The 23,085-nt window shown below is 34.3% G+C and overlaps 1 protein-coding gene across 1 annotated transcript; it reads right to left on the bottom strand.

Moving 5' to 3' along the window:
- Positions 1-1,957: 1,957 nt before the first annotated feature.
- Positions 1,958-22,752, bottom strand: LOC134258739 (tyrosine decarboxylase-like). Its single transcript, XM_062741312.1, has 15 exons — positions 22,416-22,752; positions 19,326-19,439; positions 17,976-18,027; positions 17,830-17,894; positions 17,555-17,662; positions 17,214-17,324; positions 16,633-16,665; positions 15,580-15,741; positions 15,289-15,356; positions 12,301-12,371; positions 4,660-4,679; positions 3,707-3,805; positions 3,523-3,624; positions 2,193-2,489; positions 1,958-2,139 (listed from the first exon to the last, which is right to left on the bottom strand). The coding sequence occupies exons 1-14, from the start codon at positions 22,614-22,616 to the stop codon at positions 2,292-2,294; spliced, it is 1,404 nt and encodes a 467-aa protein (XP_062597296.1). The 5' UTR covers positions 22,617-22,752; the 3' UTR covers positions 1,958-2,139; positions 2,193-2,291.
- Between the last annotated feature and the right edge of the window lie 333 nt (positions 22,753-23,085).

The raw sequence follows: 23,085 nt of genomic DNA, 5'->3' as shown, positions 1-23,085 counted from the left end.
GGTGTTGCCGTTGTTACTAAAAATAGAAATTTCTGTGAAATTCTTTCAAAATGCTACTTCTCCTACAGTTTTGGTCTGATTTCAATATAACTTGGCACATAAGTAGACTACACTAAGATACATAATTCTGTGTATCGGTTTTTGATTTCGATGAACGGTGTTGCCGTGGTTACTAAAAATAGAAATTTCTGTGAAATTCTTTCAAAATACTACTCCTTCTACATTTTTGGTCTGATTTCAATATAACTTGGCACATAAGTAGACTACACTTGGTTTTTGATTTCGATGAACGGTGTACTGTGGCTACTAAAAATAGAAATTTCTGTGAAATTCTTTCAAAATACTACTCCTTCTACATTTTTGGTCTGATTTCAATATAACTTAGCACACAAGTAGACTACACTAAGATACATAATTCTGTATATCGATTTTTGATTTCGATGAACGGTGTTGCCGTTGTTGCTAAAAATAGAAATTTCTGTGAAATTGTTTCAAAATGCTACTCCTCCTACAGTTTTGGTCTGATTTCAATATAACTTGGCACACAAGTAGACTACACTAAGATACATAATTCTATATATCAATTTTTGATTTCGATGAACGGTGTTGCCGTTGTTACTAAAAATAGAAATTTCTATGAAATTCTTTCAAAATGCTACTCCTCCTACAGTTTTGGTCTGATTTCAATATAACTTGGCATACAAGTAGACTACACTAAGATACATAATTCTGTTTATCAATTTTTGATTTCGATGAACGGTGTTTCCTTGTTACTAAAAATAGAAATTTCTGTGAAATTCTTTCGAAATGCTACTCCTCCTACAGTTTTGGTCTGATTTCAATATAACTTGGCACACAAGTAGACAACACTAAGATACGTAATTCTGCATATTGGTTTTTGATTTCGATGAACGGTGTTGCCATGGTAACTAAAAATAGAAATTTCTGTTAAAAAATCTCAAAATGCTACTCCTCCTGCAGTTTAAGTCTGATTATAATATAATGTGGCATGCAAGTAGACTATACTAAGAACATAAAGAGACTTAATCAAGGATCATTATTCTTTTTATTGCTGTGGTAAAGTTTTAATTCCCAACTTCTTAAGAACTTTTCTCTTCCTTTGCTATAAGTACAAACCAGTAGAGCTTCAGTCTTTACAGAGACTTCCACTTACTTAAAGACATCTCACTTTTTTTGGTCAAATATATAATGTTATAACAATACAGTCATAAAACCAAAAATAATTAAGACATATCACCTGTTCCCCTACTGTTGCCAAGAGATCCATTCCTATGTGCTTGTATTTTCTGAGCCCCTTTCCTAAACTTGATGGATAAAGCCCGCTTCAACTGCAACCAGCATTTTTGGGGAAAGTCTTTATTTCTGTCGATGACGCAATCTGTGCATTCCTGATTTGATTCGCGATCACGTGACGAAAACAATCCCGTCTTTTGACTTCACCGTATGCCAAGGGTTTCTGTATGCCAAGGGTTTCTGAGGAGAGTAGCATATCAGAAACCCTTGGCTAGCGAAGATGACCAAACTCGTGTATTACACCTGATGTTGTTATTGCCATGTTAATGAATTATTTTTACATTTGAGAAACTCTCGTTCTGTTTATAAAATTAACTGAAGTTAACCAGGATTGAAGTGGTACCACCCTTCTTGTGCGTGTACATTATGATGTTATATTTTGCAACCGCATTTATGAAAGGCAATCCGTTGTGAGCTTACATTATCTATCAACTGGAGATAGCTCAAAATATTGAGTGGACAGCGGTGCAAAACAACATGCCCACTTTATCAAGGAAGGTGGATAGTGAAACTGATGCTAGACACCTTCTTTTTCTAAATGAATTCTAAAAGATAATTTATCAATTGGTAATATTTATGATTAAGAACGATTTATTCATCCAAACGTATGCGTCAAATGCTATAAACGACAAACCAAAAGTGCTTGACCAGAGACTGAGTTTTATAAACAACAATGTAACATTTTTTTGCATAAGAATATACAGACATTTGTTCAAAAATACAAACGAGGAAAATAACAACAATCAGAAAGCCATTTTTTGTTTACCGAAAGTTCTTTTATTAATTGGAGAATTAAGATTGTATTAAAGTCACATACTAAAATTTCTGCAATTATAGCAATGTCACTATAATAAATGATTACTTACTTACTTACTTACTTATTATAGCAATCTTTGAAAATCAATCGGAATACATTTATTTCATTAACACACAATATCTCTTCGATTTTTTAACTTAGGGCAGCAATAAATAAATTGTCATCCTCGAGCAGAAAACATTCCGTCAGCTGCAGAAGAGATGACACTCCATGCGAAATCGACATCCTTTTCCTTTGCATTTTCGGCGCAGACGACGTATCGGATGACAGAACGACCATTGACAGAAGCTTCCGTCAGGTGTAAGTTACCGGATTCATTTATATTTCGCAGAAGTGTAGAAGTAAGCCTGCTGGGTCCCTGAAAAATATTCATCATGTTTAACTAAGAACCCTCAGAAAGACATCCTAACATGGTCCATCCGAATTGCAGTATTCCAGATCAAATTGAAAAAAGGTTTTATTTTTAAAACTTTACAGATCTGGCAAAGAAAGAGAATTAGGTCAAAGTATTTCTTGGATATACACCAGTTAACCTTGATTTGATCCTGGGTAGTGTAAACATTTGACTCTAAAAATATTTTTGAGTGTTTTAAATTTTTTTCCGCATTTTTATATCGAAATATGATTTATTCTTCAAGCATTACAACCAAAGCTCAACATCAGGTTTTACCCGGTATAATTAAACAAGGAATCGTCCAATAAAGTAAAATTTTGTGCTTATGTCAAGAATTCTGTTGATTATGCGGAGATATCAGCCGTTTTACGGAAATCTTATGGTTTTATCAAAAATATGCATAATTTTTCCTCCACCAACCCTTAATGATTTATGTGTATTTTTTGGTTCTTTGTAGCTTTGAAAGTATTCCAAAAATATTTGGTTTCATACGAAGAAAATTGCCGTTAATTGTGTACGACAAATCCTACTTTACTTGGGTTAAGTATTAAAATGAGATATAAGAATTAAACAAATTATGCCATCCGTTTCCTTTTTTCGAGTCGCCCGCGTGGCGCAGTGGTTAGAATGTCTGCTCAAGAGTAGCAAAGTAAGGAGTTGATCCTTATGTCGCGGGTTCGAATCCCACTGTGGGACGTGGAGACCGATGCTTCGGATGAGACCGTATAAACCGAGGTCCCGTGTCGCAGTAGGTGTTGGCACGAAAAAGATCCCTCCCTGCTCAATGGCCCTGAGTGCCGAGCATAGGACAAAATTTTCAGCTCTCCACCAGCAAGTGGTGGTGTCTCCATGAGTGAAAAATTCTCGAGAGGGACTTTAAACAATATACAATCAATCAATCAATCGAGGATACAAAAGTCAAAATAACAACTTGTAATCGAAGGTCAAGGGTATTAGTATTTAGCATCAAACAAGGTGTAGATCGCTAACAGGATACCTTAATACAGAATGCCACTAATCCCAGATTTGACTGTCCAACTATTTCGAACGCATGGTTGCTTTCAATATGGTCTTTCATCCTCTTGGCTAGTTTGATATGCTGAAAAGGAAACTGGTGTGAAATTCTTGTGCTAAGTATATTATCTACAGAATTATGAAATAAACACCAAATCGCTGTTTACCCTCCTAATAAACTCTTGTAATCCACTGATTCCATACAAACGCAGGACAAACCACAGTTTGAGAGCTCGGAATGGTCTTGTGATTCCAATGCCCCAGTTCTGAAATTTCAAAACGAATGTCATAACTCCAGCTTTTCACAATAACAAAATTCCGATGACTGAATTCAAATATAATTTAAGAATAAGGCTAATGGGCATACGTACGGTCCAAAAAGTCCACCTCTCTCCCAATGGAAAGAAGCAAAAAAAAAAAATTCTCTTAATGTCCTTTCAACATTCATGATTAAAATAAATGCCACGTACAAGTTATCTACATAAATGAGACATATGAAATTTTATGCAGGGCATGACTTGGTCGTATTATTTTTATATCCCTGTATATCCCTAAGACTCTATGTTGCCGTTTCATTTTGTTGTATGGGTGTGATATAAATAACATTTATAATTGTAACGATTTTAGATATGAATATTCTAATATACATCTTGCACTATTATATACATGCAGTTTATACTGAGTACTGAAAGCCATGGTCTTGATAATGTGAAATTGGATTTCTATTTTGTCCCCTGTTCCAAGATCGTTCAAATTGATTCTAAAGGAGATAAATTTTTACACGTGTATAACGTATATTATTCTCGTGTTTTTACGATATTGTTTACCAAATTATACAGTTAAAATTGATTAAGAAACGAAACGACGATTGACGAGCTTCAGTCAAAAATTAACTGATGGAGACTGCAGTTCAATTAAATGTAATCAATTAAAATAATTTTATTTCTTTCCAAGTATAAGAATAAACGCACGATCAAAAATTCTTGTAAAAGAAGTTGTCTTTTATAAATCCAAACGCCAAAATATAAATAAAATTATAAATGTAGTAACATATAAGAGAGTTGTGTTGACTTTTAGTGAGATATGTTGTTAAATAGAAACTATGTAATACAATACATACTCGGAAGTCAGTTGTTTCAGCTATAATATAGAAATGGAAATGTTAGGATATACAAGTAACAGCTTTTCAAAAAGCTTGCCTGACTAATGCCATCAATATCTATAGAACCTATAAGCATGATAAGTTATAAACGTTTACATTGGGGGAGGGGGTTGGGAGTGTTAAATTATTTCACTAGAGTAAGTTATGAAGATGTTGCACAAAACATCATGCATTCATTTTAAGTTGTATGATACTCATCAGACAATGGAAAAAGAACATATTTTATATGAAACGTATGTATATTGTTTGTATCTCAAATAAAAAATGAAATCATGTACATGTCCCGCTCTAGATTTGGACCCGCGACGTAAAGATCCGCGAGTTTAAATCAAAGCACTCAGAAGGACAGAGAGCCGGGCTCATTTACAGAGTAGAATGGATTTCTTACATGAATCACGTTTATATTCTGATGAAAAAATTATTTTAAAACTATCAATATAAATGATAAGACACTGACAGTGAGTTTTTCAATCCTAATACCACGGTCCGATTTTGTCAGAATCAGAATTAATCTGGTACCGCAGCTGAATGTAAATAAACAGGCCAGTCTGGTTTCCTCTCCTGCTTTACCTCGTATGTGTAGAGAACTACGGTAACACTGATTATCAAAAATCCTTACGCTAATGAACTATGTCATTACTACAAATGTTTATTTTATATAGATAAAACTTCGTTTTATTTTTGTTGCCTTATTTAGCGTTTCTATTATCTCAAAAGCGGTTGAGAGTAAGAACTATATTTTTGCACGTAACTTTAAAATGGCGACTATTGGGTTAACATCCTGCCTTGAACAGGATCACATAAGCCGGCAATTGCTCTTTGAGCAATAAGCCAGGCTTAAAATGGTTTCAGAGGATGAAGTAAACAAGGGAAAAACTAATGTAATTGATTAATGCTCGAAAGCATGGCTATATGTAAAGGTTACATAAATTAGATTCAGCTGCATACAGCATAGGTTTTGAGGAAGACAGCTGAAAATATAACTACGTGTATATGAAATTGGGAATCGTAACGGTTATGACTGACATGCAGAATATGTTTACTTGTTTGTTGGGTATGCCAGAGCATCAAAGATTGTTGTTGGGATAAATAAAGCCCAATATGCTTAAATGACCCAGCAAACTTGACGGCGATATATGAATGGCTACAGTTTTCCCCAGGGATGAGGGGTTCACAAAAATATTTGTACGAGCAAAAAAAGTAATAAACTTTCTCAATCCTGAAATGTGAGAGGACACTTTCATAAGTATATACTCTGTTTTTGTAGGAGGAAACCCGCTGGAGGGTGTGGGTATGATCAGATGTATATTTGGCCAGTACGTCCTCTTTAGAGTTTTTTGTTCGTTTCGTTTTTATTAGGTCACCTGAGTAACTCAGGTGACCTATTGCTATCCGTTTTCGTCCGTCGTCGTGCGTCGTGTGTTAACATTTGAACATTTTCAGCTTCTTCTCTGAAACCACTGAACCAATTTCAACCAAATTTGGTATACAGCATCTATCAGTGAAGAGCAACAAAAATTGTGAATTTCATGGTCCCCGCCCCCCTGGGGACTGAGGGGATGGGCCAAAACCACTAAAATTATTGCAATCTTTAAAAATCTTCTTCATTACTCCTGGACATCAAGCAGTCAAACTGTTGGCATGAATGTTATGAGCATCGCGTCTTCTACCAAAATTGTGAGATTCATGGCCCCAGGGTCAGGGGTTCTAGTGCTAGGGTGGGGCTATATAGATTTTATAGTGAAAATGTATTATTTCTTTGAAAATTTTCTTCTCTGCTCCTGGGTATTAAATAAACTAAGTACATAGTTATGATGAGCAAGAGTGCCTCTTCCAGATTTGTGAATTTTATGGCCCCAGGGTCATGGGTTCTGGTGTTAGGGTGGGGCTTTATTGATTATATAGTGAAAATGCATTTATTCTTTGAAAATCTTCTCTCCTTCTGAGTATTAAATAAACTAATTAAGCACATAGTTATGATAAGCAACAGTGCCTTTTCCGAAATTGTGAATTTTATGGCCCCAGGGTCAGGGGTTCTGGTGTTGGGGCGGGGCTTTATTGATTATACAGTGAAAATGCATTTATTTCTTTGAAAATCTTCTTCTCTGCGTCTGGGTATTAAATACACTAACCAAGTACAAAGTTATGATGAGCAAGAGTGCCTTCTATAAAATTGTGAATTTTATGGTCCCAGGGTCAGGGGTTCTAGTGCTAGGGCGGGGCTATATAGATTATATAGTGAAAATGCATTCTTTCTTTGAAAATCTTCTTCTCTGCTCCTGGGTATTAAATAAACTAAGTAAGTACATAGTTATGATGGGCAAGAGTGCCTCTTCCAGATTTGTGAATTTTATGGCCCGAGGGTCAGGGGTTCTGGTGTTAGGGCGGGGCTCTATTGATTATATAGTGAAAATGCATTATTCTTTGAAAATCTTCTTCTCTGCTTCTGGGTATTAAATACACTAACCAAGTACATAGTAATGATGAGGAAGAGTGCCTCCTATAAAATCGTGAATTTTATGGCCCCAGGGTTTGGGGTTCTGGTGTTAGGGCGGGACTCTATTGATTATATAGTGAAAATGCATTATTCTTTGAAAATCTTCTTCTCTGCTTCTGGGTATTTAATAAACTAACTAAGTATATAGTTATGATGAGCAAGAGTGCCTCTTCCAGAATTGTGAATTTCATGGCCCCTGGGTGTTAGAGGTTCTGGTGTTAGGGCGGGGCTCTATTGATTATATAGTAAAAATACATTAATTTTTTGAAAATATTTTCCTTTGCTTCTGGGTTTTATGCCAATGATCCAAGTATATATATTTATGATGAAAAAAGGTGCATCTAGCAAAGTGGTTTTTTAATGCCCCCTGGGTCAGGGGGGTGGGGGGGTACATAGTCTGAAAATAAATTAATGCTTTGAAATCTGCTCTTTGGTATTAATCTACTATTTTATGATAAAATTTGCAAAATTTTGAAATATGTGGCCCCTGGATCAGTGGTTCCTTTGGGGTGAGGTGCACAACTGGGTATAAAGTGGAAGTGCATTTTCTCTTCGTTACTCTGATCTACCTCTGGGTATTAAGTAAATAGAGTAAGCATGCTAAGTTAATAATTATGATAAGCATTGTTGCCTCTTTCAAAATTGTGAATTGTGAATTTCATGGCCTCTGATTTAAAACACGAACCAAATTTAATTGTTTGAAAGTTGTTACACAATACTCAGGTGACCTATAAGGCCCATGGGCCTCTTGTTACTTTAAATCATGTAACTTCTAACTCACTTCACAATATCACCGATATAGATTTTTTTCCAAAGCTCGACCAGGCGACAAAAAAGAACATACATTATATAATTCATGCAGTTTTCATTTCGATTCAATAGAAAAGTCCAGGAAAAGGTCGCAAAATCTTAAACATGACATTTTGGCGCGAAATGTTTGTGTCACCCCTTACCTAGAAGACAAATGGACTGATTCAGTAGTATAGAAACGCAGGAAAAAAGGTCAAACGGACATGTCCGTATAATAACTCGCTTTAAATAAATAACTGCTAGCAAAAAGCTAAATTAAATAAATACATCAATGTATTGTATCAGCAATATGGTTATTTTTCTGCTAACTGTTGTTGCTGAAACGCATGTAACAAAATCCGATGATAATCAGCATGCACAAAATTTTGCTGGCTAACTGTGACCTCTTAGCTTCGCACCTAGGAAATATTGATCCTTAGTAGTGCCTGACGTCGTGACGTCAGGCAATCAGATCAGATGTGAAATTTAAAAGTTTTTTTTTTTCGGTTATCCTCAATACTAGGTGCTGCTTGTTAGTTTGAAAAAAATTGTGATGAACGCAATCAGAGAGCAAAAGTAATACCCAATGAAAAAAAAGTTAAATTTTAATGGTATGTCGAACGTTGCAATATTCGATCTTTTCCATTTGTATTGTATAATTTTTAGCTCTACTGGTCAGAGACCAGAAGAGCTTATGCGATAGCAATGCGTCCGGCGTCCGTCCGTCTGTCTGTCCGTCTGTCTTTAAACAATTTTTCAAAATGCTACTCCTCCTACAGTTTTGCTCTGATTTCAATATAACTTGGCACACAAGTAGATTACACTAAGATACATGATTCTGTGTATCGGTTTTTGATTTCGGTAAACGGTGTTGCCGTGGTTACTAAAAATAGAAATTTCTGTGAAATTCTTTCAAAATGCCACTTCTCCCACAGTTTTGGTCTGATTTCAATATAACTTGGCACACAAGTAGACTTTACTAAGATACATAATTTTGTTTATTAGTTTTTGATTTCGATAAACGGTGTTTCCGTGGTAACTAAAAATTGAAATTTCTGTGAAATTTCTTTCATACTGATACTCCTCCTACAGTTTTGTCTGATTTCAATATAACTTGGCACACAAGTAGACTACACTAAGAAACATAATTCTGTGTATCGGTTTTTGATTTCGATGAACGGTGTTGTCGTGGTTACTAAAAATAGAAATTTCTGTGAAATTCTTTCAAAATGCTACTCCTCCTACAGTTTTAGGCTGATTACAATATAACTTGGCATACAAGTAGACTACACTAAGATACACAATTCTGTGTATCGGTTTTTGATTTCGATGAACGGTGTTGCCGTGGTTACTAAAAATAGAAATTTCTGTAAAATTGTTTCAAAATGCTACTCCTCCTACAGTTTTGGTCTGATTTCAATATAACTTGGCACACAAGTAGACTACACTAAGATCCATAATTGTGTATATCGGTTTTTGATTTCCATGAATGATGTTGCCGTGGTTACTAAAAATAAAAATGTCTATAAAATTGTTTCAAAATGCTACTCCTCCTACAGTTTTGGTCTGATTTCAATATAACTTGGCACACAAGTAGACTACACTAAGAACATAAAGAGACATTATCAAGGATCATTATTCTATTTATTGCTGTTGTAAAATTTCAATTCCCAATTGCTTAAGTACTTTTCTCTTCCTTTGCTATAAGTACAAACCAGTAGAGCTTCAGTCTCGACAGAGACTTCTGGTTATTTGTATTCTAATATTTTCCATTTGTATTGTATAAATTTTCATTTATTTTGTATAATTTTATTTACATTTTACAATTTTCTATTTGCATTCTATAATGTTCCGTTTGAATTGTATTTTTTAAATTTGTATTCTATATTTTCCATTTTTATTTTTAAAAAGTCATTTAAATTGTATATTTTTAGCTCTACTGGTCAGAGACCAGAAGAGCTTATGCGACAGTAATGCGTCCGTCGTCCGTCCGTCTGTCTGTCTGTCTGTAAACAATTTTTCAAAATGCTACTCCTCCTACAGTTTTGGTCCAATTTCAATATAACTTGGCACACAAGTAGACTACACTAAGATACATAATTCTGTGTATCGGTTTTTGATTTCGATGAACGGTGTTGCCGTGGTTACTAAAAATAGAAATTTCTGTGAAATTCTTTCAAAATGCTACTCCTCCTACAGTTTTAGTCTGATTTCAATATAACTTGGCACACAAGTAGACTACACTAAGATACATAATTCTGTGTATCAGTTTTGATTTCGATGAACGGTGTTGCCGTGGTTACTAAAAATAGAAATTTCTGTGAAATTCTTTCAAAATGCTACTCCTCCTACAGTTTTAGTCTGATTACAATATAACTTGGCATACAAGTAGACTACACTAAGATACACAATTCTGTGTATCGGTTTTTGATTTCGATGAACGGTGTTGCCGTGGTTACTAAAAATAGAAATTTCTGTGAAATTCTTTTAAAATGCTACTCCTTCTACAGTTTTAGTCTGATTTCAATATAACTTGGCACACAAGTAGACTACACTAAGATACATAATTCTGTGTATCAGTTTTTGATTTCGATGAACGGTGTTGCCGTGGTTACTAAAAATAGAAATTTCTGTGAAATTCTTTCAAAATGCTACTCCTCCTACAGTTTTAGTCTGATTTCAATATAACTTGGCACACAAGTAGACTACACTAAGATATACAATTCTGTGTATCGGTTTTTGATTTCGATGAACGGTGTTGCCGTGGTTACTAAAAATAGAAATTTCTGTGAAATTCTTTCAAAATGCTACTCCTTCTACAGTTTTAGTCTGATTTCAATATAACTTGGCACACAAGTAGACTACAATAAGATACATAATTCAGTGTATCAGTTTTTGATTTCGATGAACGGTGTTGCCATGGTTACTAAAAAAGAAATTTCTGTGAAATTCTTTCAAAATGCTACTCCTTCTACAGTTTTAGTCTGATTTCAATATAACTTGGCACACAAGTAGACTACACTAAGATACATAATTCTGTATATTGGTTTTTGATTTCGATGAACGGTGATGCCGTGGTTACTAAAAATAGAAATTTCTGTGAAATTCTTTCAAAATGCTACTTCTCCTATACTTTTGTCTGATTTCAATATAACTTGGCACACAAGTAGACTACACTAAGATACATAATTCTGTTTACTGGTTTTTGATTTCGATGAACGGTGTTGCCGTGGTTACTAAAAATAGAAATTTCTGTGAAATTCTTTCAAAATGCTACTCCTCCTACAGTTTTAGTCTGATTTCAATATAACTTGGCACACAAGTAGACTACACTAAGATACACAATTCTACTATCGGTTTTTGATTTCGATGAACGGTGTTGCCGTGGTTACTAAAAATAGAAATTTCTGTGAAATTCTTTCAAAATGCTACTCCTCCTACAGTTTTAGTCTGATTTCAATATAACTTGGCACACAAGTAGACTACACTAAGATACACAATTCTACTATCGGTTTTTGATTTCGATGAACGGTGTTGCCGTGGTTACTAAAAATAGAAATTTCTGTGAAATTCTTTCAAAATGCTACTCCTTCTACAGTTTTAGTCTGATTTCAGTATATAACTTGGCACACAAGTAGACTACAGTAAGATACATAATTCTGTGTAGCTGTTTTTGATTTCGATGAACGGTGTTGCCGTGGTTACTAATAATAGAAATTTCTGTGAAATTCTTTCAAAATGCTACTCCAAATACAATTTTAGTCTGATTATAATATAAATGTTGCATGCAAGTAGACTGCACTAAGAACATAAAGAGACTTAATCAAGGATAATTATTCTATTTATCTGTTGAAAAGTTTCAATTTCCAACTGCTTAAGTACTTTTCTCTTCCTTTGCTATAAGTACAAACCAGTAGAGCTTCAGTCTCGACAGAGACTTCTGGTTTTCATTTGCATTCTATATTTTCCGTTTGCATTGTATAATTTATTTTGTATTGTAAAATTTCTTATTTGTGTCCTTAAAATTTCTTATTTGTAACTGTAGCCGATGATTCTTTATTTCGTGAAACATGCCATAACAGTTAAGAAAGCTCTGCTTTCAGATAAGTTTGCATGTCTATGGAAACCCTTTCGTTCGAAGGGGGTCACCTGTGATTATTAGAGATATAAAATTGTTTATAAACAGTGAATAAAACATATCAATAAAGTGTTTTGATGATATTTCTTAAGAATCTCAAAATTCATCCATTAATCATATTTTTTTACTTAAATAAAAATATTCACAAATTACATCTCTCTTGAACTTGTCTTACCTTGATGTTTATGTTGTAGATATGTGGCACTCGCACCGAGGCAATCAGTTAGAGGTTTTTTGTTCTTCAGCCTTGCAAAAGTAACATTTATAGTTCAGCATAAATGTAAAATTCTTTACCTTAAGGGAATAGACTGAATTCGAATTTTCTCTTAATTCTTGGCATTTTGATTAGCGATGTACATACAATACAAAGGTTGTCAAATTTTCTCTCTTTAATTATCAAATGTAGTATTGTTTATTGCCGCTTCAAAAATTGTTCAAATAATGGAATATGCTCTGTCCGACTGAATTGTGATGTAGAAAGTATAATGACATAACGCATCATTGAAACAGTGATACGCACGGTAAGACAGAATCCACATATATGAATACACTCTACAGTGATATATACTATATAGGATGCAACTATATGATAAATGATCTCAAGTCTGCGTGTGCAAAAAAAAAAAAACAATTGTGAAACAAATATTTCAGATACTAGTATTCCCCATTTTCAAAAGTGAGTTATCTCCCCTCAAAATCGGAACTCTTCTACACTAGCCTAACTTCCGCGGACTACACATTACGATAATCCAACAAAATAGTGATCAACTTACACGCTGTATTTAAAAATTTTAAAAGAAGGAAACGGTTTGCATTTTTTTTAGATAATGAATTATTTTATAAAAGGTCTGTTAGCCCCCCCCCCTTTCTAGAAAGCTATACGAATTAGCCAGACACGAAGCATCGTCTTTAAAAGTGGGAGGGGGGGTAGCCAAAGAAATATTTTTTTTCTTACCTTGAAAAGTTGACAAGCAAAGAAAAACCTTGCCCAAAGTTGAAAAAGCTACTTATTTCAGTACCAGTTCCTTGGCATACAATACTACATTTCTCTTATATAACTTTACCGTAGTATTAACTGTGTGTGTGTGGGGGGTTTGGCAACCTGTCTATCAATGAATATTTTCAATAGAAAAGGTAATATTGGGTAAAAAGTGGGGGTGGGGCTAAGCTCCTTGACCCCCCCCCCCCGTGCGTACAGGTACATAGAACGAATAATTATGTAAATGGGTTGAACAGTTGAATATAAACCATAGTTGTGAAATTTGAAAATTATTAGAATTACTATAATTGTGATTTCAGTAAAGTACATGTATGTCAGTTACAGGGTTACATGAGTCTCTCTCTCTCTCTCTCTCTCTCTCTCTCTCATATTGTTTTTTACACACTTTGCAAACTTATAAAAAAAAAATTACATGTACTTACACTGAAAGGATTTTTAAAAAATAAATAACAGTTGAGAAAAGAATGTTTTCCGTTAATTAACGAGAAATACGCTAGGAAATTATTGTATCAATTTCGTGGTTCTGCTCTCAATTCTCTGATCTAAAACAAAATGTGTATTTTACTCGGGAATATACATGTACATATGCTTAGATCCTACACTAAAACTTTGATTAAATGCAGCTCAGACTTTATACGACTTATGTAACACGAATTCAGGTCAATGCCATTTTAATTAGTCTTTCTTCGTTACATGAGGACATGAGATTAGATTATTCATTTAGAATTCTATTCAAAGTTTTAATACTACATATGGTGAATCAATTATTTTACAAATAAAAAATTCTAGAAACACTGTTAATTCAAATGAAATAGGCCTTTAATTGTCACCAAATGTGTTCTTGTAAAAGTAAAAGTTCTATGATGTGACATACAATCGAGCAAAAACGCAGTTTCTTGGTATCGGTCGCGGAAGACGAAGTACTGCTGTATATGCAGCAATTTCAGAGGTAATCATCAGTCTCCAAAAAATTCCTAGAGATACAGAGAAATATGGCTGCAGCAGGCTAGATTAATTCTTAAAACAGAGACGTATAATAGAAAAAAAAACTTTATAACTAAAAATTTGTTCCGCACATTTTGTAAATAATGATGATCCGTCTGCAGAATATCCACTACCGAAAATTAGCTTATTAGCTTTTTTTTAATAGGCCTATTCGAATACGTATCAGCATTTTATCAGTAATTTGTTTCTTTCTTTTTTTTTGTAAGGAGGAGGGGGGGGGGCACACAGCACCTTATTATAGTACTACACAGATTAATACAAATCCAGAAAGAGACTATGAGTGGGCAATTTAAAAAAAAATACGAATCAGTTAAGATTTCTTTTTATTCGCAAGCACAATAACATTTTTCCATATGACAGATGCATTACACCATAAACATGTTTACATCAAGAACGTCCGCGGAAGTGACTTTATTTATAGCGCATGCGTATTAAACACAGTAAAAGAGTTCCCTTCAGGGGAAATAACTCACCTTTTGAAAATGGGGAATATGTTCCTTTTTATCATTACATAATGTATATTAATCAACATATTATCATACCCTGTATGTCACCCTTCATGTCACTGCAGCAGGGGTCTTACTATCATATTGAGCAGAAGCAGAAAGTCGGTACAAGTCAAAAAGAAGAATCAGAGACATATAATATTTTGTCTCTGGAAGAATATATATCATTATCAAATCAATGAATTGTATGAGTGCATGATTAATGTCAGTGAGGTGCTATAAGAAATACTTCTAACGAGTTCTTTTTATAAACAACACCCCATCCTACTTATTTACAAAAACAGAAACTATGAAAGTCTACATTTTCAAAGATCCAATTAAAAATACAGTCTTTGCTCCTAAATTTTCATTACCCATCCCTCTTTTATTTAATCCATTGTAAAATAAGGTATCAAGATTAACATATGAGCTTTAATGTATTGACTTTTTATTCACCTTTAGAATTTTTTTTAAAGAATAATCATCACTGTATTTTTAAAAGTTTAAGTAAACGAAATCAAGCTGTTGGAACAAAAGTCTTAAAAAGCTGAATAGCAACAGTAATAACTTTAAAAAGAACAGTACACTTTTAGACTTAAGAAAAGTACATAAATGAGAGGTTGATGGGTTAAATATGGCATGACTTTCTCTGTACCCGGATGCAGTTATTTACCAAAGTACAGCACATTCTGTTGTAGTCAGCAACCATTTGTGTGGATTAAAAGAAATGGAGGAAATTTTCTGCAAATTATCGTAATAATATAATTTTTGTTCTAGAATGTCTGGCGTTTTTAACAGATTCTAATACAAATAAAGTATGTCAAAGTATTTGCACGAAAACATTTGAAATAAAAGAGAAGTAGCAAAAATAGAAACATCTAAATAAGGATTATGTAAAATTGCATACAAGTATTAATCAATATTTTAACCACCCTTCAAAAAAAAGTAATTAAACAAGTTTTACCTCTTTGCCATCAATGAGGTAGTGGAATTCTGGGCAAACTAACGCACAACCGGCATACGCAGCATCAACGTGCAGCCAAAGGTTCTCCTTGTTACACACCTCCGACAGCTCAGAAATGTCATCAAAAGAACAACAAGAGGTGGTGCCCACCGTGGCACAGACCTGAAAAATACACAATGCATCTCTTTCTTTCTCCCTGTGTTGAATATGTCTCATTTTAAATCAATGACCTCCTTTATAGATAGAGAAAATTATAATCGATACTAGTACTTCAAATTAAAAAAGGTAAAGCTCATAAACAACAATTGATCTCATAAACATGGAGAATATATGAAATCAATGAGATTTTAATGCGAAAAAAAGAGAGAATTTTGTCACCGATACTTCGAAAAGTGTATTTAAATAATGATCAAACAATAATAAAAAAAAACATAAGTCATCTTTTAATACTTCATTCTAATGATAGATTGTATTTGCTGACAAGGTCATTGTATCGACCATAGAACTTCCAACTGAGACTTTAAACGAGGTATTGATATTCTTATTTCATCAACATGTTTGTCAATAGCTTGCCCCATTTTATATATTCTTCGTACTTAGAAACGTTACGCAATTAAGAATCAAACTAAAGAGACAAACGCCATATGCAGGTGATAAGGGAATATTGCTACACAAGTAAGGGAAGTTGACGAATAAGAAGAAATAAAGTCATCAGGTTTATCATAAAGGTTTGTAGTTAGGTTAAAATTCATTGAGCGTCTTTTTGTAGAGACAAATATGAAGCAGACATATTGAATTCCGAGTTTTGTTTTGTTTAAAGCTTACTGGAATATATAGAGCGAGCCAACATATAAATGGAAGTATTAGCTATTAATTGATAATACGTCATCGATATTATGAATGTTGAGTTGAAGGTCATGGCAAATTTATTGTTGTCATGCACAAGGTTTGAATATGAAAATACAACTGAATATACTTTGAAAGTTCTCATTATGTAGTGCCTGAAAGTAAAAATATGAAGCAAACGAAGAAATAAAAAAAATCGACACTTACAAAAAAGGGATGGAGTCCATTTGATTTGTCTGCCTGAAAATAGTAAGGCGATTGTAAATCTGTAGGCTACAGATTAATTTGTAACTGATCTTGTAAAAGATTAGGTTGGATAACCAGAGATGTACAAAGCCATCATTGAAAAAAATGTGTATACTGTGCAAAAAAGCGAGCGTTTTTCAATTCATCTCTTTACTATAGAATATCTAGGAAGAAATTAATCTAGAAACGTGCGCATATATTTTGCACATTAAATATACACTTTTTAGGTGGTAGCTCTGTGATCCTGTTCGTCCATCCAATTTTTTCACATCAGCGAGCTCATATCTGGATTCATAAGTAACTGCTTAGAGTCCTTGGAAGAACAATTTCCGTTTGCGGATTAGTTACTGCCTTTAATTCTTCATCATCTTTTGCAAATAATGGTTTAATTTCAAGACAAAGTCGCAACATTTTTATTCTCTTTAAAATCTGTAGTTATATGTAGTTTATCTGCATCTCAGAGAGGATTACTAGTATTTTCCTAAAATTTTATGCTAAACAATTATGTCATTTATCATTTCTGTGATTTAATTTTAGTGTACCATGATGCTTCTTTTCAAAGCTTTTACAGACAAGGAGAGATTTTCATCTACTTCGATCTGTCGTAAAATCACGGACCCCAGTGAACAAGCCTTTTGAACACACACGTTAGCCTGAAATATACAGTATAAGAAAAGTAAGTTAAACAGCAATATTACGGTATTTCTCGATACAAATAGTTCTTGCAACGCAAACCTTAAAGTTTAGAGGTATTGAGTTTATAAAAAAAAAACGTGTCGCAAAGGCACGTTGAAAACTAAATCGATGAGGATTAAATGCATATAAAGCTGAACGTGACAAAATAATTTTTAAAAGAAAAGCAGTCAATAAAATACAAATATACCAAACATGAGGTGTAGGCGACAAGCCGGGGCGCTTCGTCCATTGTGTTAGGTAGGGTGTGACGTTTTGCAGCGGAAAGAGCCAAGAAAATACACTCGCTTCCAGATCCCTATAATGTCATGTTGTATACCTTATAGAGAACTTTTTAAAATAACAAATTTGCAGTAAGGAACCTTAAGAAATTCTAAGCAAGAACTTTATAATGATGAACTTAATCTTTTATACGTAAATATTGTTGGGGGGAAAAGGCAGGAAAAACACTGGTATCCTACTGACCTGAATGGACCCCCCACCCTCTCCTCCCTCGTGTAAAAACTGCTTCGGTAGAGACACGAGTTTACCTGAAATGAAACAACAATGCTCAATATGTATCTATAGGCAACAAATTACATTCCATATGGAAATGATTGACTATACGTCACCTAACCAGTCTGTGACAACCATTTCCAACTCCGTGCACGCGGGACTGATCGCCTGGAATCGAAATATAGTCTATGAAAACACAGGATAGTGGGTAGGAGTTTGGAATGAAGCAAGTGTTGTGATGATATTGTCATTTTGTAAAACTTGAATTTTCTGGATGAACGGACGTTACTTTATATTTACTGCAATAGGGAAATTGTAGAATTCCCTGCATTCCATTTACTTCATAAGAAACTGCTTGCAGTCCTTGCAAAGAATACTTTCCGTTTGCGGATCAATAAATGCTTCTAATTCTTATTCATCTTTTGAGAATAATGGTTTGATTTCAAGACAAAGTCGCAATTTTTAAAATTCTCTTTATGAAAAAAACAATACCAGAATCTGTATTTGCATCAATGTTTTAAAAATAATGAATGTCATATCTGAATATCACTAACTTCTGCTTTAAGGTTAATTGTTACTCTGGTAAGAGAGATAACTCTAATTGACATAAATGTCTATTATTACTTTATAGATTTGCCAAGTTGAAGGGTCTTTTTGTCCAGTTTTTCCCGCGAGCCATGCGCGGATCTAGAGGGGGGTCGGGGGGTCAGGACCCCCCCTGGAATTTTCCCGATTAAAAAATGTATATACTAAAGCATGAGAAAAGTCACCTTGGACCCCCCCCTGGAAAACGCTGACCCCCCCTGGTGAACATGTATATGTGTGAAATTGGTATGAAATTTGAGAGATTTGAGGCAATAGAAGTCATTGACTACCCCCCCCCCCCCCCCCCCCCCCCCCCACGAAATAGGTTTTTCACGTTTGGGCGAATTGACGTTTTTTTTTTTTTTTTTTTTTGCTTGTCAAGAAATTTCTGGGATTGGAATTTTTTTTTGAATGAGGTAGACCCCCCCTGCAAAAAATTTCTGGATCCGCGCCTGCGCGAGCCATGCTATAATTGTTTGTATTTTATTTAAGTTATAAAATACATTTCTTTTGAAAAGTCATTAAGGTTCAAGCAACATTTTTTATGAGTGAGCAGAGGGTTTATGAACCTTGAACAGCGTTAATATAAACCTTTGTATTTCTGCCAACAAAAACAAGATTAAAACAATAAAGACAAGTTGCAACCGCAGAAAATTTGTTTTGAAAATAACAAAGAATGAAAGCCATGCAATACATGAACCTGCATACATTATATTTAATTTAAAAAGGAACCAGAAACATGAGAACTATTTACCCTTTGGGAATATTTTTTTGGACGCTCTGCACATCCAAATTCAGCTCTATGTTAACCACACCTTTAAACAATCCACGGCTTTTTGTATTTAGTACAGTAGATGTGAATGTGTTATGTCCAGACTTACCCAGGATGTGGAGATTCCTGCGATCCCGTCAGACAGCATAGTACCTAGGACTGAAGCGAAGGAGTGACCGAGCGGGAAGTAGGCATTAAAGAGGGGGTGTTGATGATGTAAAATCTGCTCAACAAATATTCAAAACGTTGTACATTTGAAACTAGTAAAAATGGATTATGAAAAAAATAACATTGGTCAATACAATGCTCAACAAGCTCCATCCAAGACCTTTTGATTGATTGATTGATAGATTGTATATTGTTTAACGTCCCTCTCGCGAATTTTTCACTCATATGGAGACGTCACCGTATGCCGGTGAAAGGCTTCAAATTTTTACCTTTACTCGGCACTCAGGGCCATTGAGCAGTGAGGGATCTTTATCGTGCCAACGCCTGCCGCTGACACGGGGCCTCGGTTTTTAAGGTCTCAACCGAAGGATCCGCAACTTTCACTTCAAATTGCCGAGCGCATAGCGAAGGAACAGTTGCTACCCATTTTTTATCGACTTAGGTCAGTCGCGGCCGAGATTTGAACTCACGACCTCCCGATCACGAAGCGAGCGCTCTACCGACTGAACTACCGTGAACGGTCCAAGACCGTCACGAAGACGAAGCCCGATTTCAATGGAAAATATCGTCTACCCCCTTTTTTCAAGAGCTCGAATTAGCACTGGTATTAAAATAATTTAATATAGTAGATCTATGTATTGTTGTATTGTTCTTTGTATCAGACAAAGATTTTATTGCTAGATTACTATAAATATTGAACTAAATCAGTGAAAATTGTAGGTCAAAATCGAGAACTAGTATCCTTGGTTCATTGTCATTTTCTATTGTTTCTTGACCTAGCATCCTATTAAGTATTTCGACACAATTGGATATGCGGTTGTTGGTTTCTATATATTTACTTGTATAGAGGGTTGTTCGAATTGTCCGCGGACGTCATAACTTTTTAGGTCACCTGAGTCACGTATATGAACTAATATTGCTCTCCGTTTTCGTCCATCGTCGTGAGGACGTGTGTCTGAGTCAACTTTTCACATTTTCGACTTCTTCTCAAGAACCACCGGACAAATTTCAACCAAACTTGCCACAAAGGGTCCTTGGTTATAGATAATTCAAGTTTGTTACAAGAAGGGTCAGGCCTTCTTCACAGGGAAAATAATTAAGAACTAGTGAAAAATTATTGGCATCTTTTAAAAATCTTCTTCTCAAGAACGTCAAGGCCAAGAAAGATGAAACATATGGAAACATCCTCTGGGAGTGTAATTTCAAGTTTGTTCAAATCTTTACCCTCGGGGTAGGGTGGGGTCACACTATACAATCAATTTTTTACATACTGCACCCGACCCTAAAGTTTTTATTTAGTTTTTGAGAGAAAATCGAAAATTTCATGTCCAGAAGTGAAAAAAATATACATTCAAGTGGTATTTCATGAAATATATATGTTTTAAATTTGGACTTGCATGAAACACTACTTATTTTAAACGATAATATTGAGCATGTTTAATTTGGTTTGTAATAGTTCATATCCAACAAATACCATTGGAAAAAAATAAAATAAAAAAATAAAATAATTTTCCGACCTACCTACCCTATTTTTTTCAGGCTGGTAGCAGGAAACAAGACTATTATTTTTTTTTTGGCCTAGGAATACGTAAAAAAATATCTAGAGCTAGTGGTCCATAAATGATGAAATTTACATGGAAACATCATCAGGAAGGGAAGATTCAGGTTGGTTCAAATCTTGTACCCCGGGAGGTAAGGTGTGGCAACAATGGACATGTTTTTCATTGAAATACATAGGAAAAATCTTGAAAAATTCTTTTCTCAAGAACAATAAAGCCATGATTGGTTATATTTACATGCAAGCTTCAACAGGTAGTATAGACTTTTTTTCATGGCTTTGGAGATAAGGTGGGGCCACATTGGAGGATCAAAGATTTACATAATTATGAATTCATTCCATGGGAAATTCTTTAACAAGCCTCTTCTAAATAAAACAGCAAGGTAATGAATTGTCTTATTTATATGAAAGCATCCTTTGGTAATGTTAAATAAAATTTGTTCAAATCACGACCCTTTTCGGTAGAGAGGGAACACCGGCTTATTTAAGTTTTAGTTAGGAAAATACTAGTATAGCATCGATCATTTGGAAATCTTGTTCTGAAGAACAACAAAGCCATAATTATCAAGAAATTTAATACAGAACGTCTCCAGGAACTGTAGATCACTAAATTAGGAAATACTAAAATACACGAGAATGAAATTTTCGCGAGCAAACTGTCTTACATAACTACAAGAAAATTAAGTTCTTGTAAATAAAACGTATATTCAACATTGTTCAAATCATGCCGCCTGGGGTATCGTGGGATCATAATGGAAACTACATGTAGAACATAGAGGAAAAAAAATCAATAGGAGAAGGTTATAACTTAAGGTCATACGAGACGTCTCTCGGATACTGAGTATCTGTTTTCTATTTTTTTTTTTTTGCATGTATAAAAAATGTGTAAAATTATAATTACCCTATGATTTCTAAACTGGTTTCTAATTGTCTGTAAAAAATCTGAATGCTAAAATTTTTGCACAGATGTCTGGTAAGGTACCTCAATTTCTTGTGAGTAAACATTTTAAAGTAACAATACTTCAACGACAAAATCTCAGAAAAAATTATATATTATTTAGGAACGTATCGTCTGTCCTTAATTTATTAATTTTCAGTGAAAACTAGGCTTATTACATCGATGATTCTGATATTACTATTTTGTTGCTTTTGTGCAACAAAGGTTCTTATATAAGTCTATGGGTTGTTTTATACTCAGGTAACCGTTTTAAAAGGACACTGGGTCTATTTTTTTAATATTAATGTCATAATATAACCAAAGTTGGTGGACATATTTTTAAGAATAAAATCAAATAATAATCACATTGTTTTTCTAATTATCATGATTTATTTTAAACTTAACAAAATTAAACCCCCAAAAATCGAATCGCAGATCGAGCAGAAACGAAAAAAAATCTAGACGTTTAATTAAGAACTTTAACATCGACTCCCATTTTAATTTTTGGCTTAAAATGTCTTCTTGTGTACTCTTACCCCAGGTAGTATTATTTCCTTAAAGTCCCTCATAAGATCCTCAAAGTTCTCGGGGTCTTTCGGGGCATCTTTGGGTACAGCGTTGATGAGATAACCAGGTTTGACATCCGGGGATACTCGTCTGTTTTCAATAGTTTCCATATAATCTGCAATAAAGTCTACGACTTCCTTGGCCTTGACTCGAAATTCAGCAGCATCCATGACTTCTAGTTGCGTTGTTACAGAACAGTATTCTAGTGTCAGACTCAGTTGGTGACAACTTATGTCACGTGAGTATTTCCTGTTTTGTTTTTTTTTTAAATCCAAAAACTTCAAATCGACCTGTTTCACAAAAAGGTGTGCAAAAAGAATGTTCATGCATGGTTTGGAAATTTTCATAGATGCTGATGCATGGATTTAAAGATAACATTATTATTTTTTAATCAGATGTCTTGTTTTTAGCGTGCAAGTTAGTATAACGATCAAGAATTTCATAACGGAACAAAAACTGTGAACGTGTTGGAGTGTGAACGCGTAACAGTTATTAATATGACAGTATAATGAACACCATTATAAGGTTCAAACCATTGATAGATCTATACTGTAATCGGTTAGGAAAGGATACTTGTTATGTATAAGACATGTTAAACTGAAGCATCATTGGGTGTTCACTAAATGACTTCTTGCATAT

Source organism: Saccostrea cucullata, unplaced genomic scaffold, assembly GCF_032062105.1.
Source record: "Saccostrea cucullata isolate Sc308-1 unplaced genomic scaffold, CSIRO_AGI_Scuc_v1 ctg27, whole genome shotgun sequence".
Lineage (NCBI taxonomy): Eukaryota > Metazoa > Mollusca > Bivalvia > Ostreida > Ostreidae > Saccostrea > Saccostrea cuccullata.
Note: the sequence above shows the minus strand (reverse complement) of the source record. Positions and strands in the feature narration are given on the sequence as shown.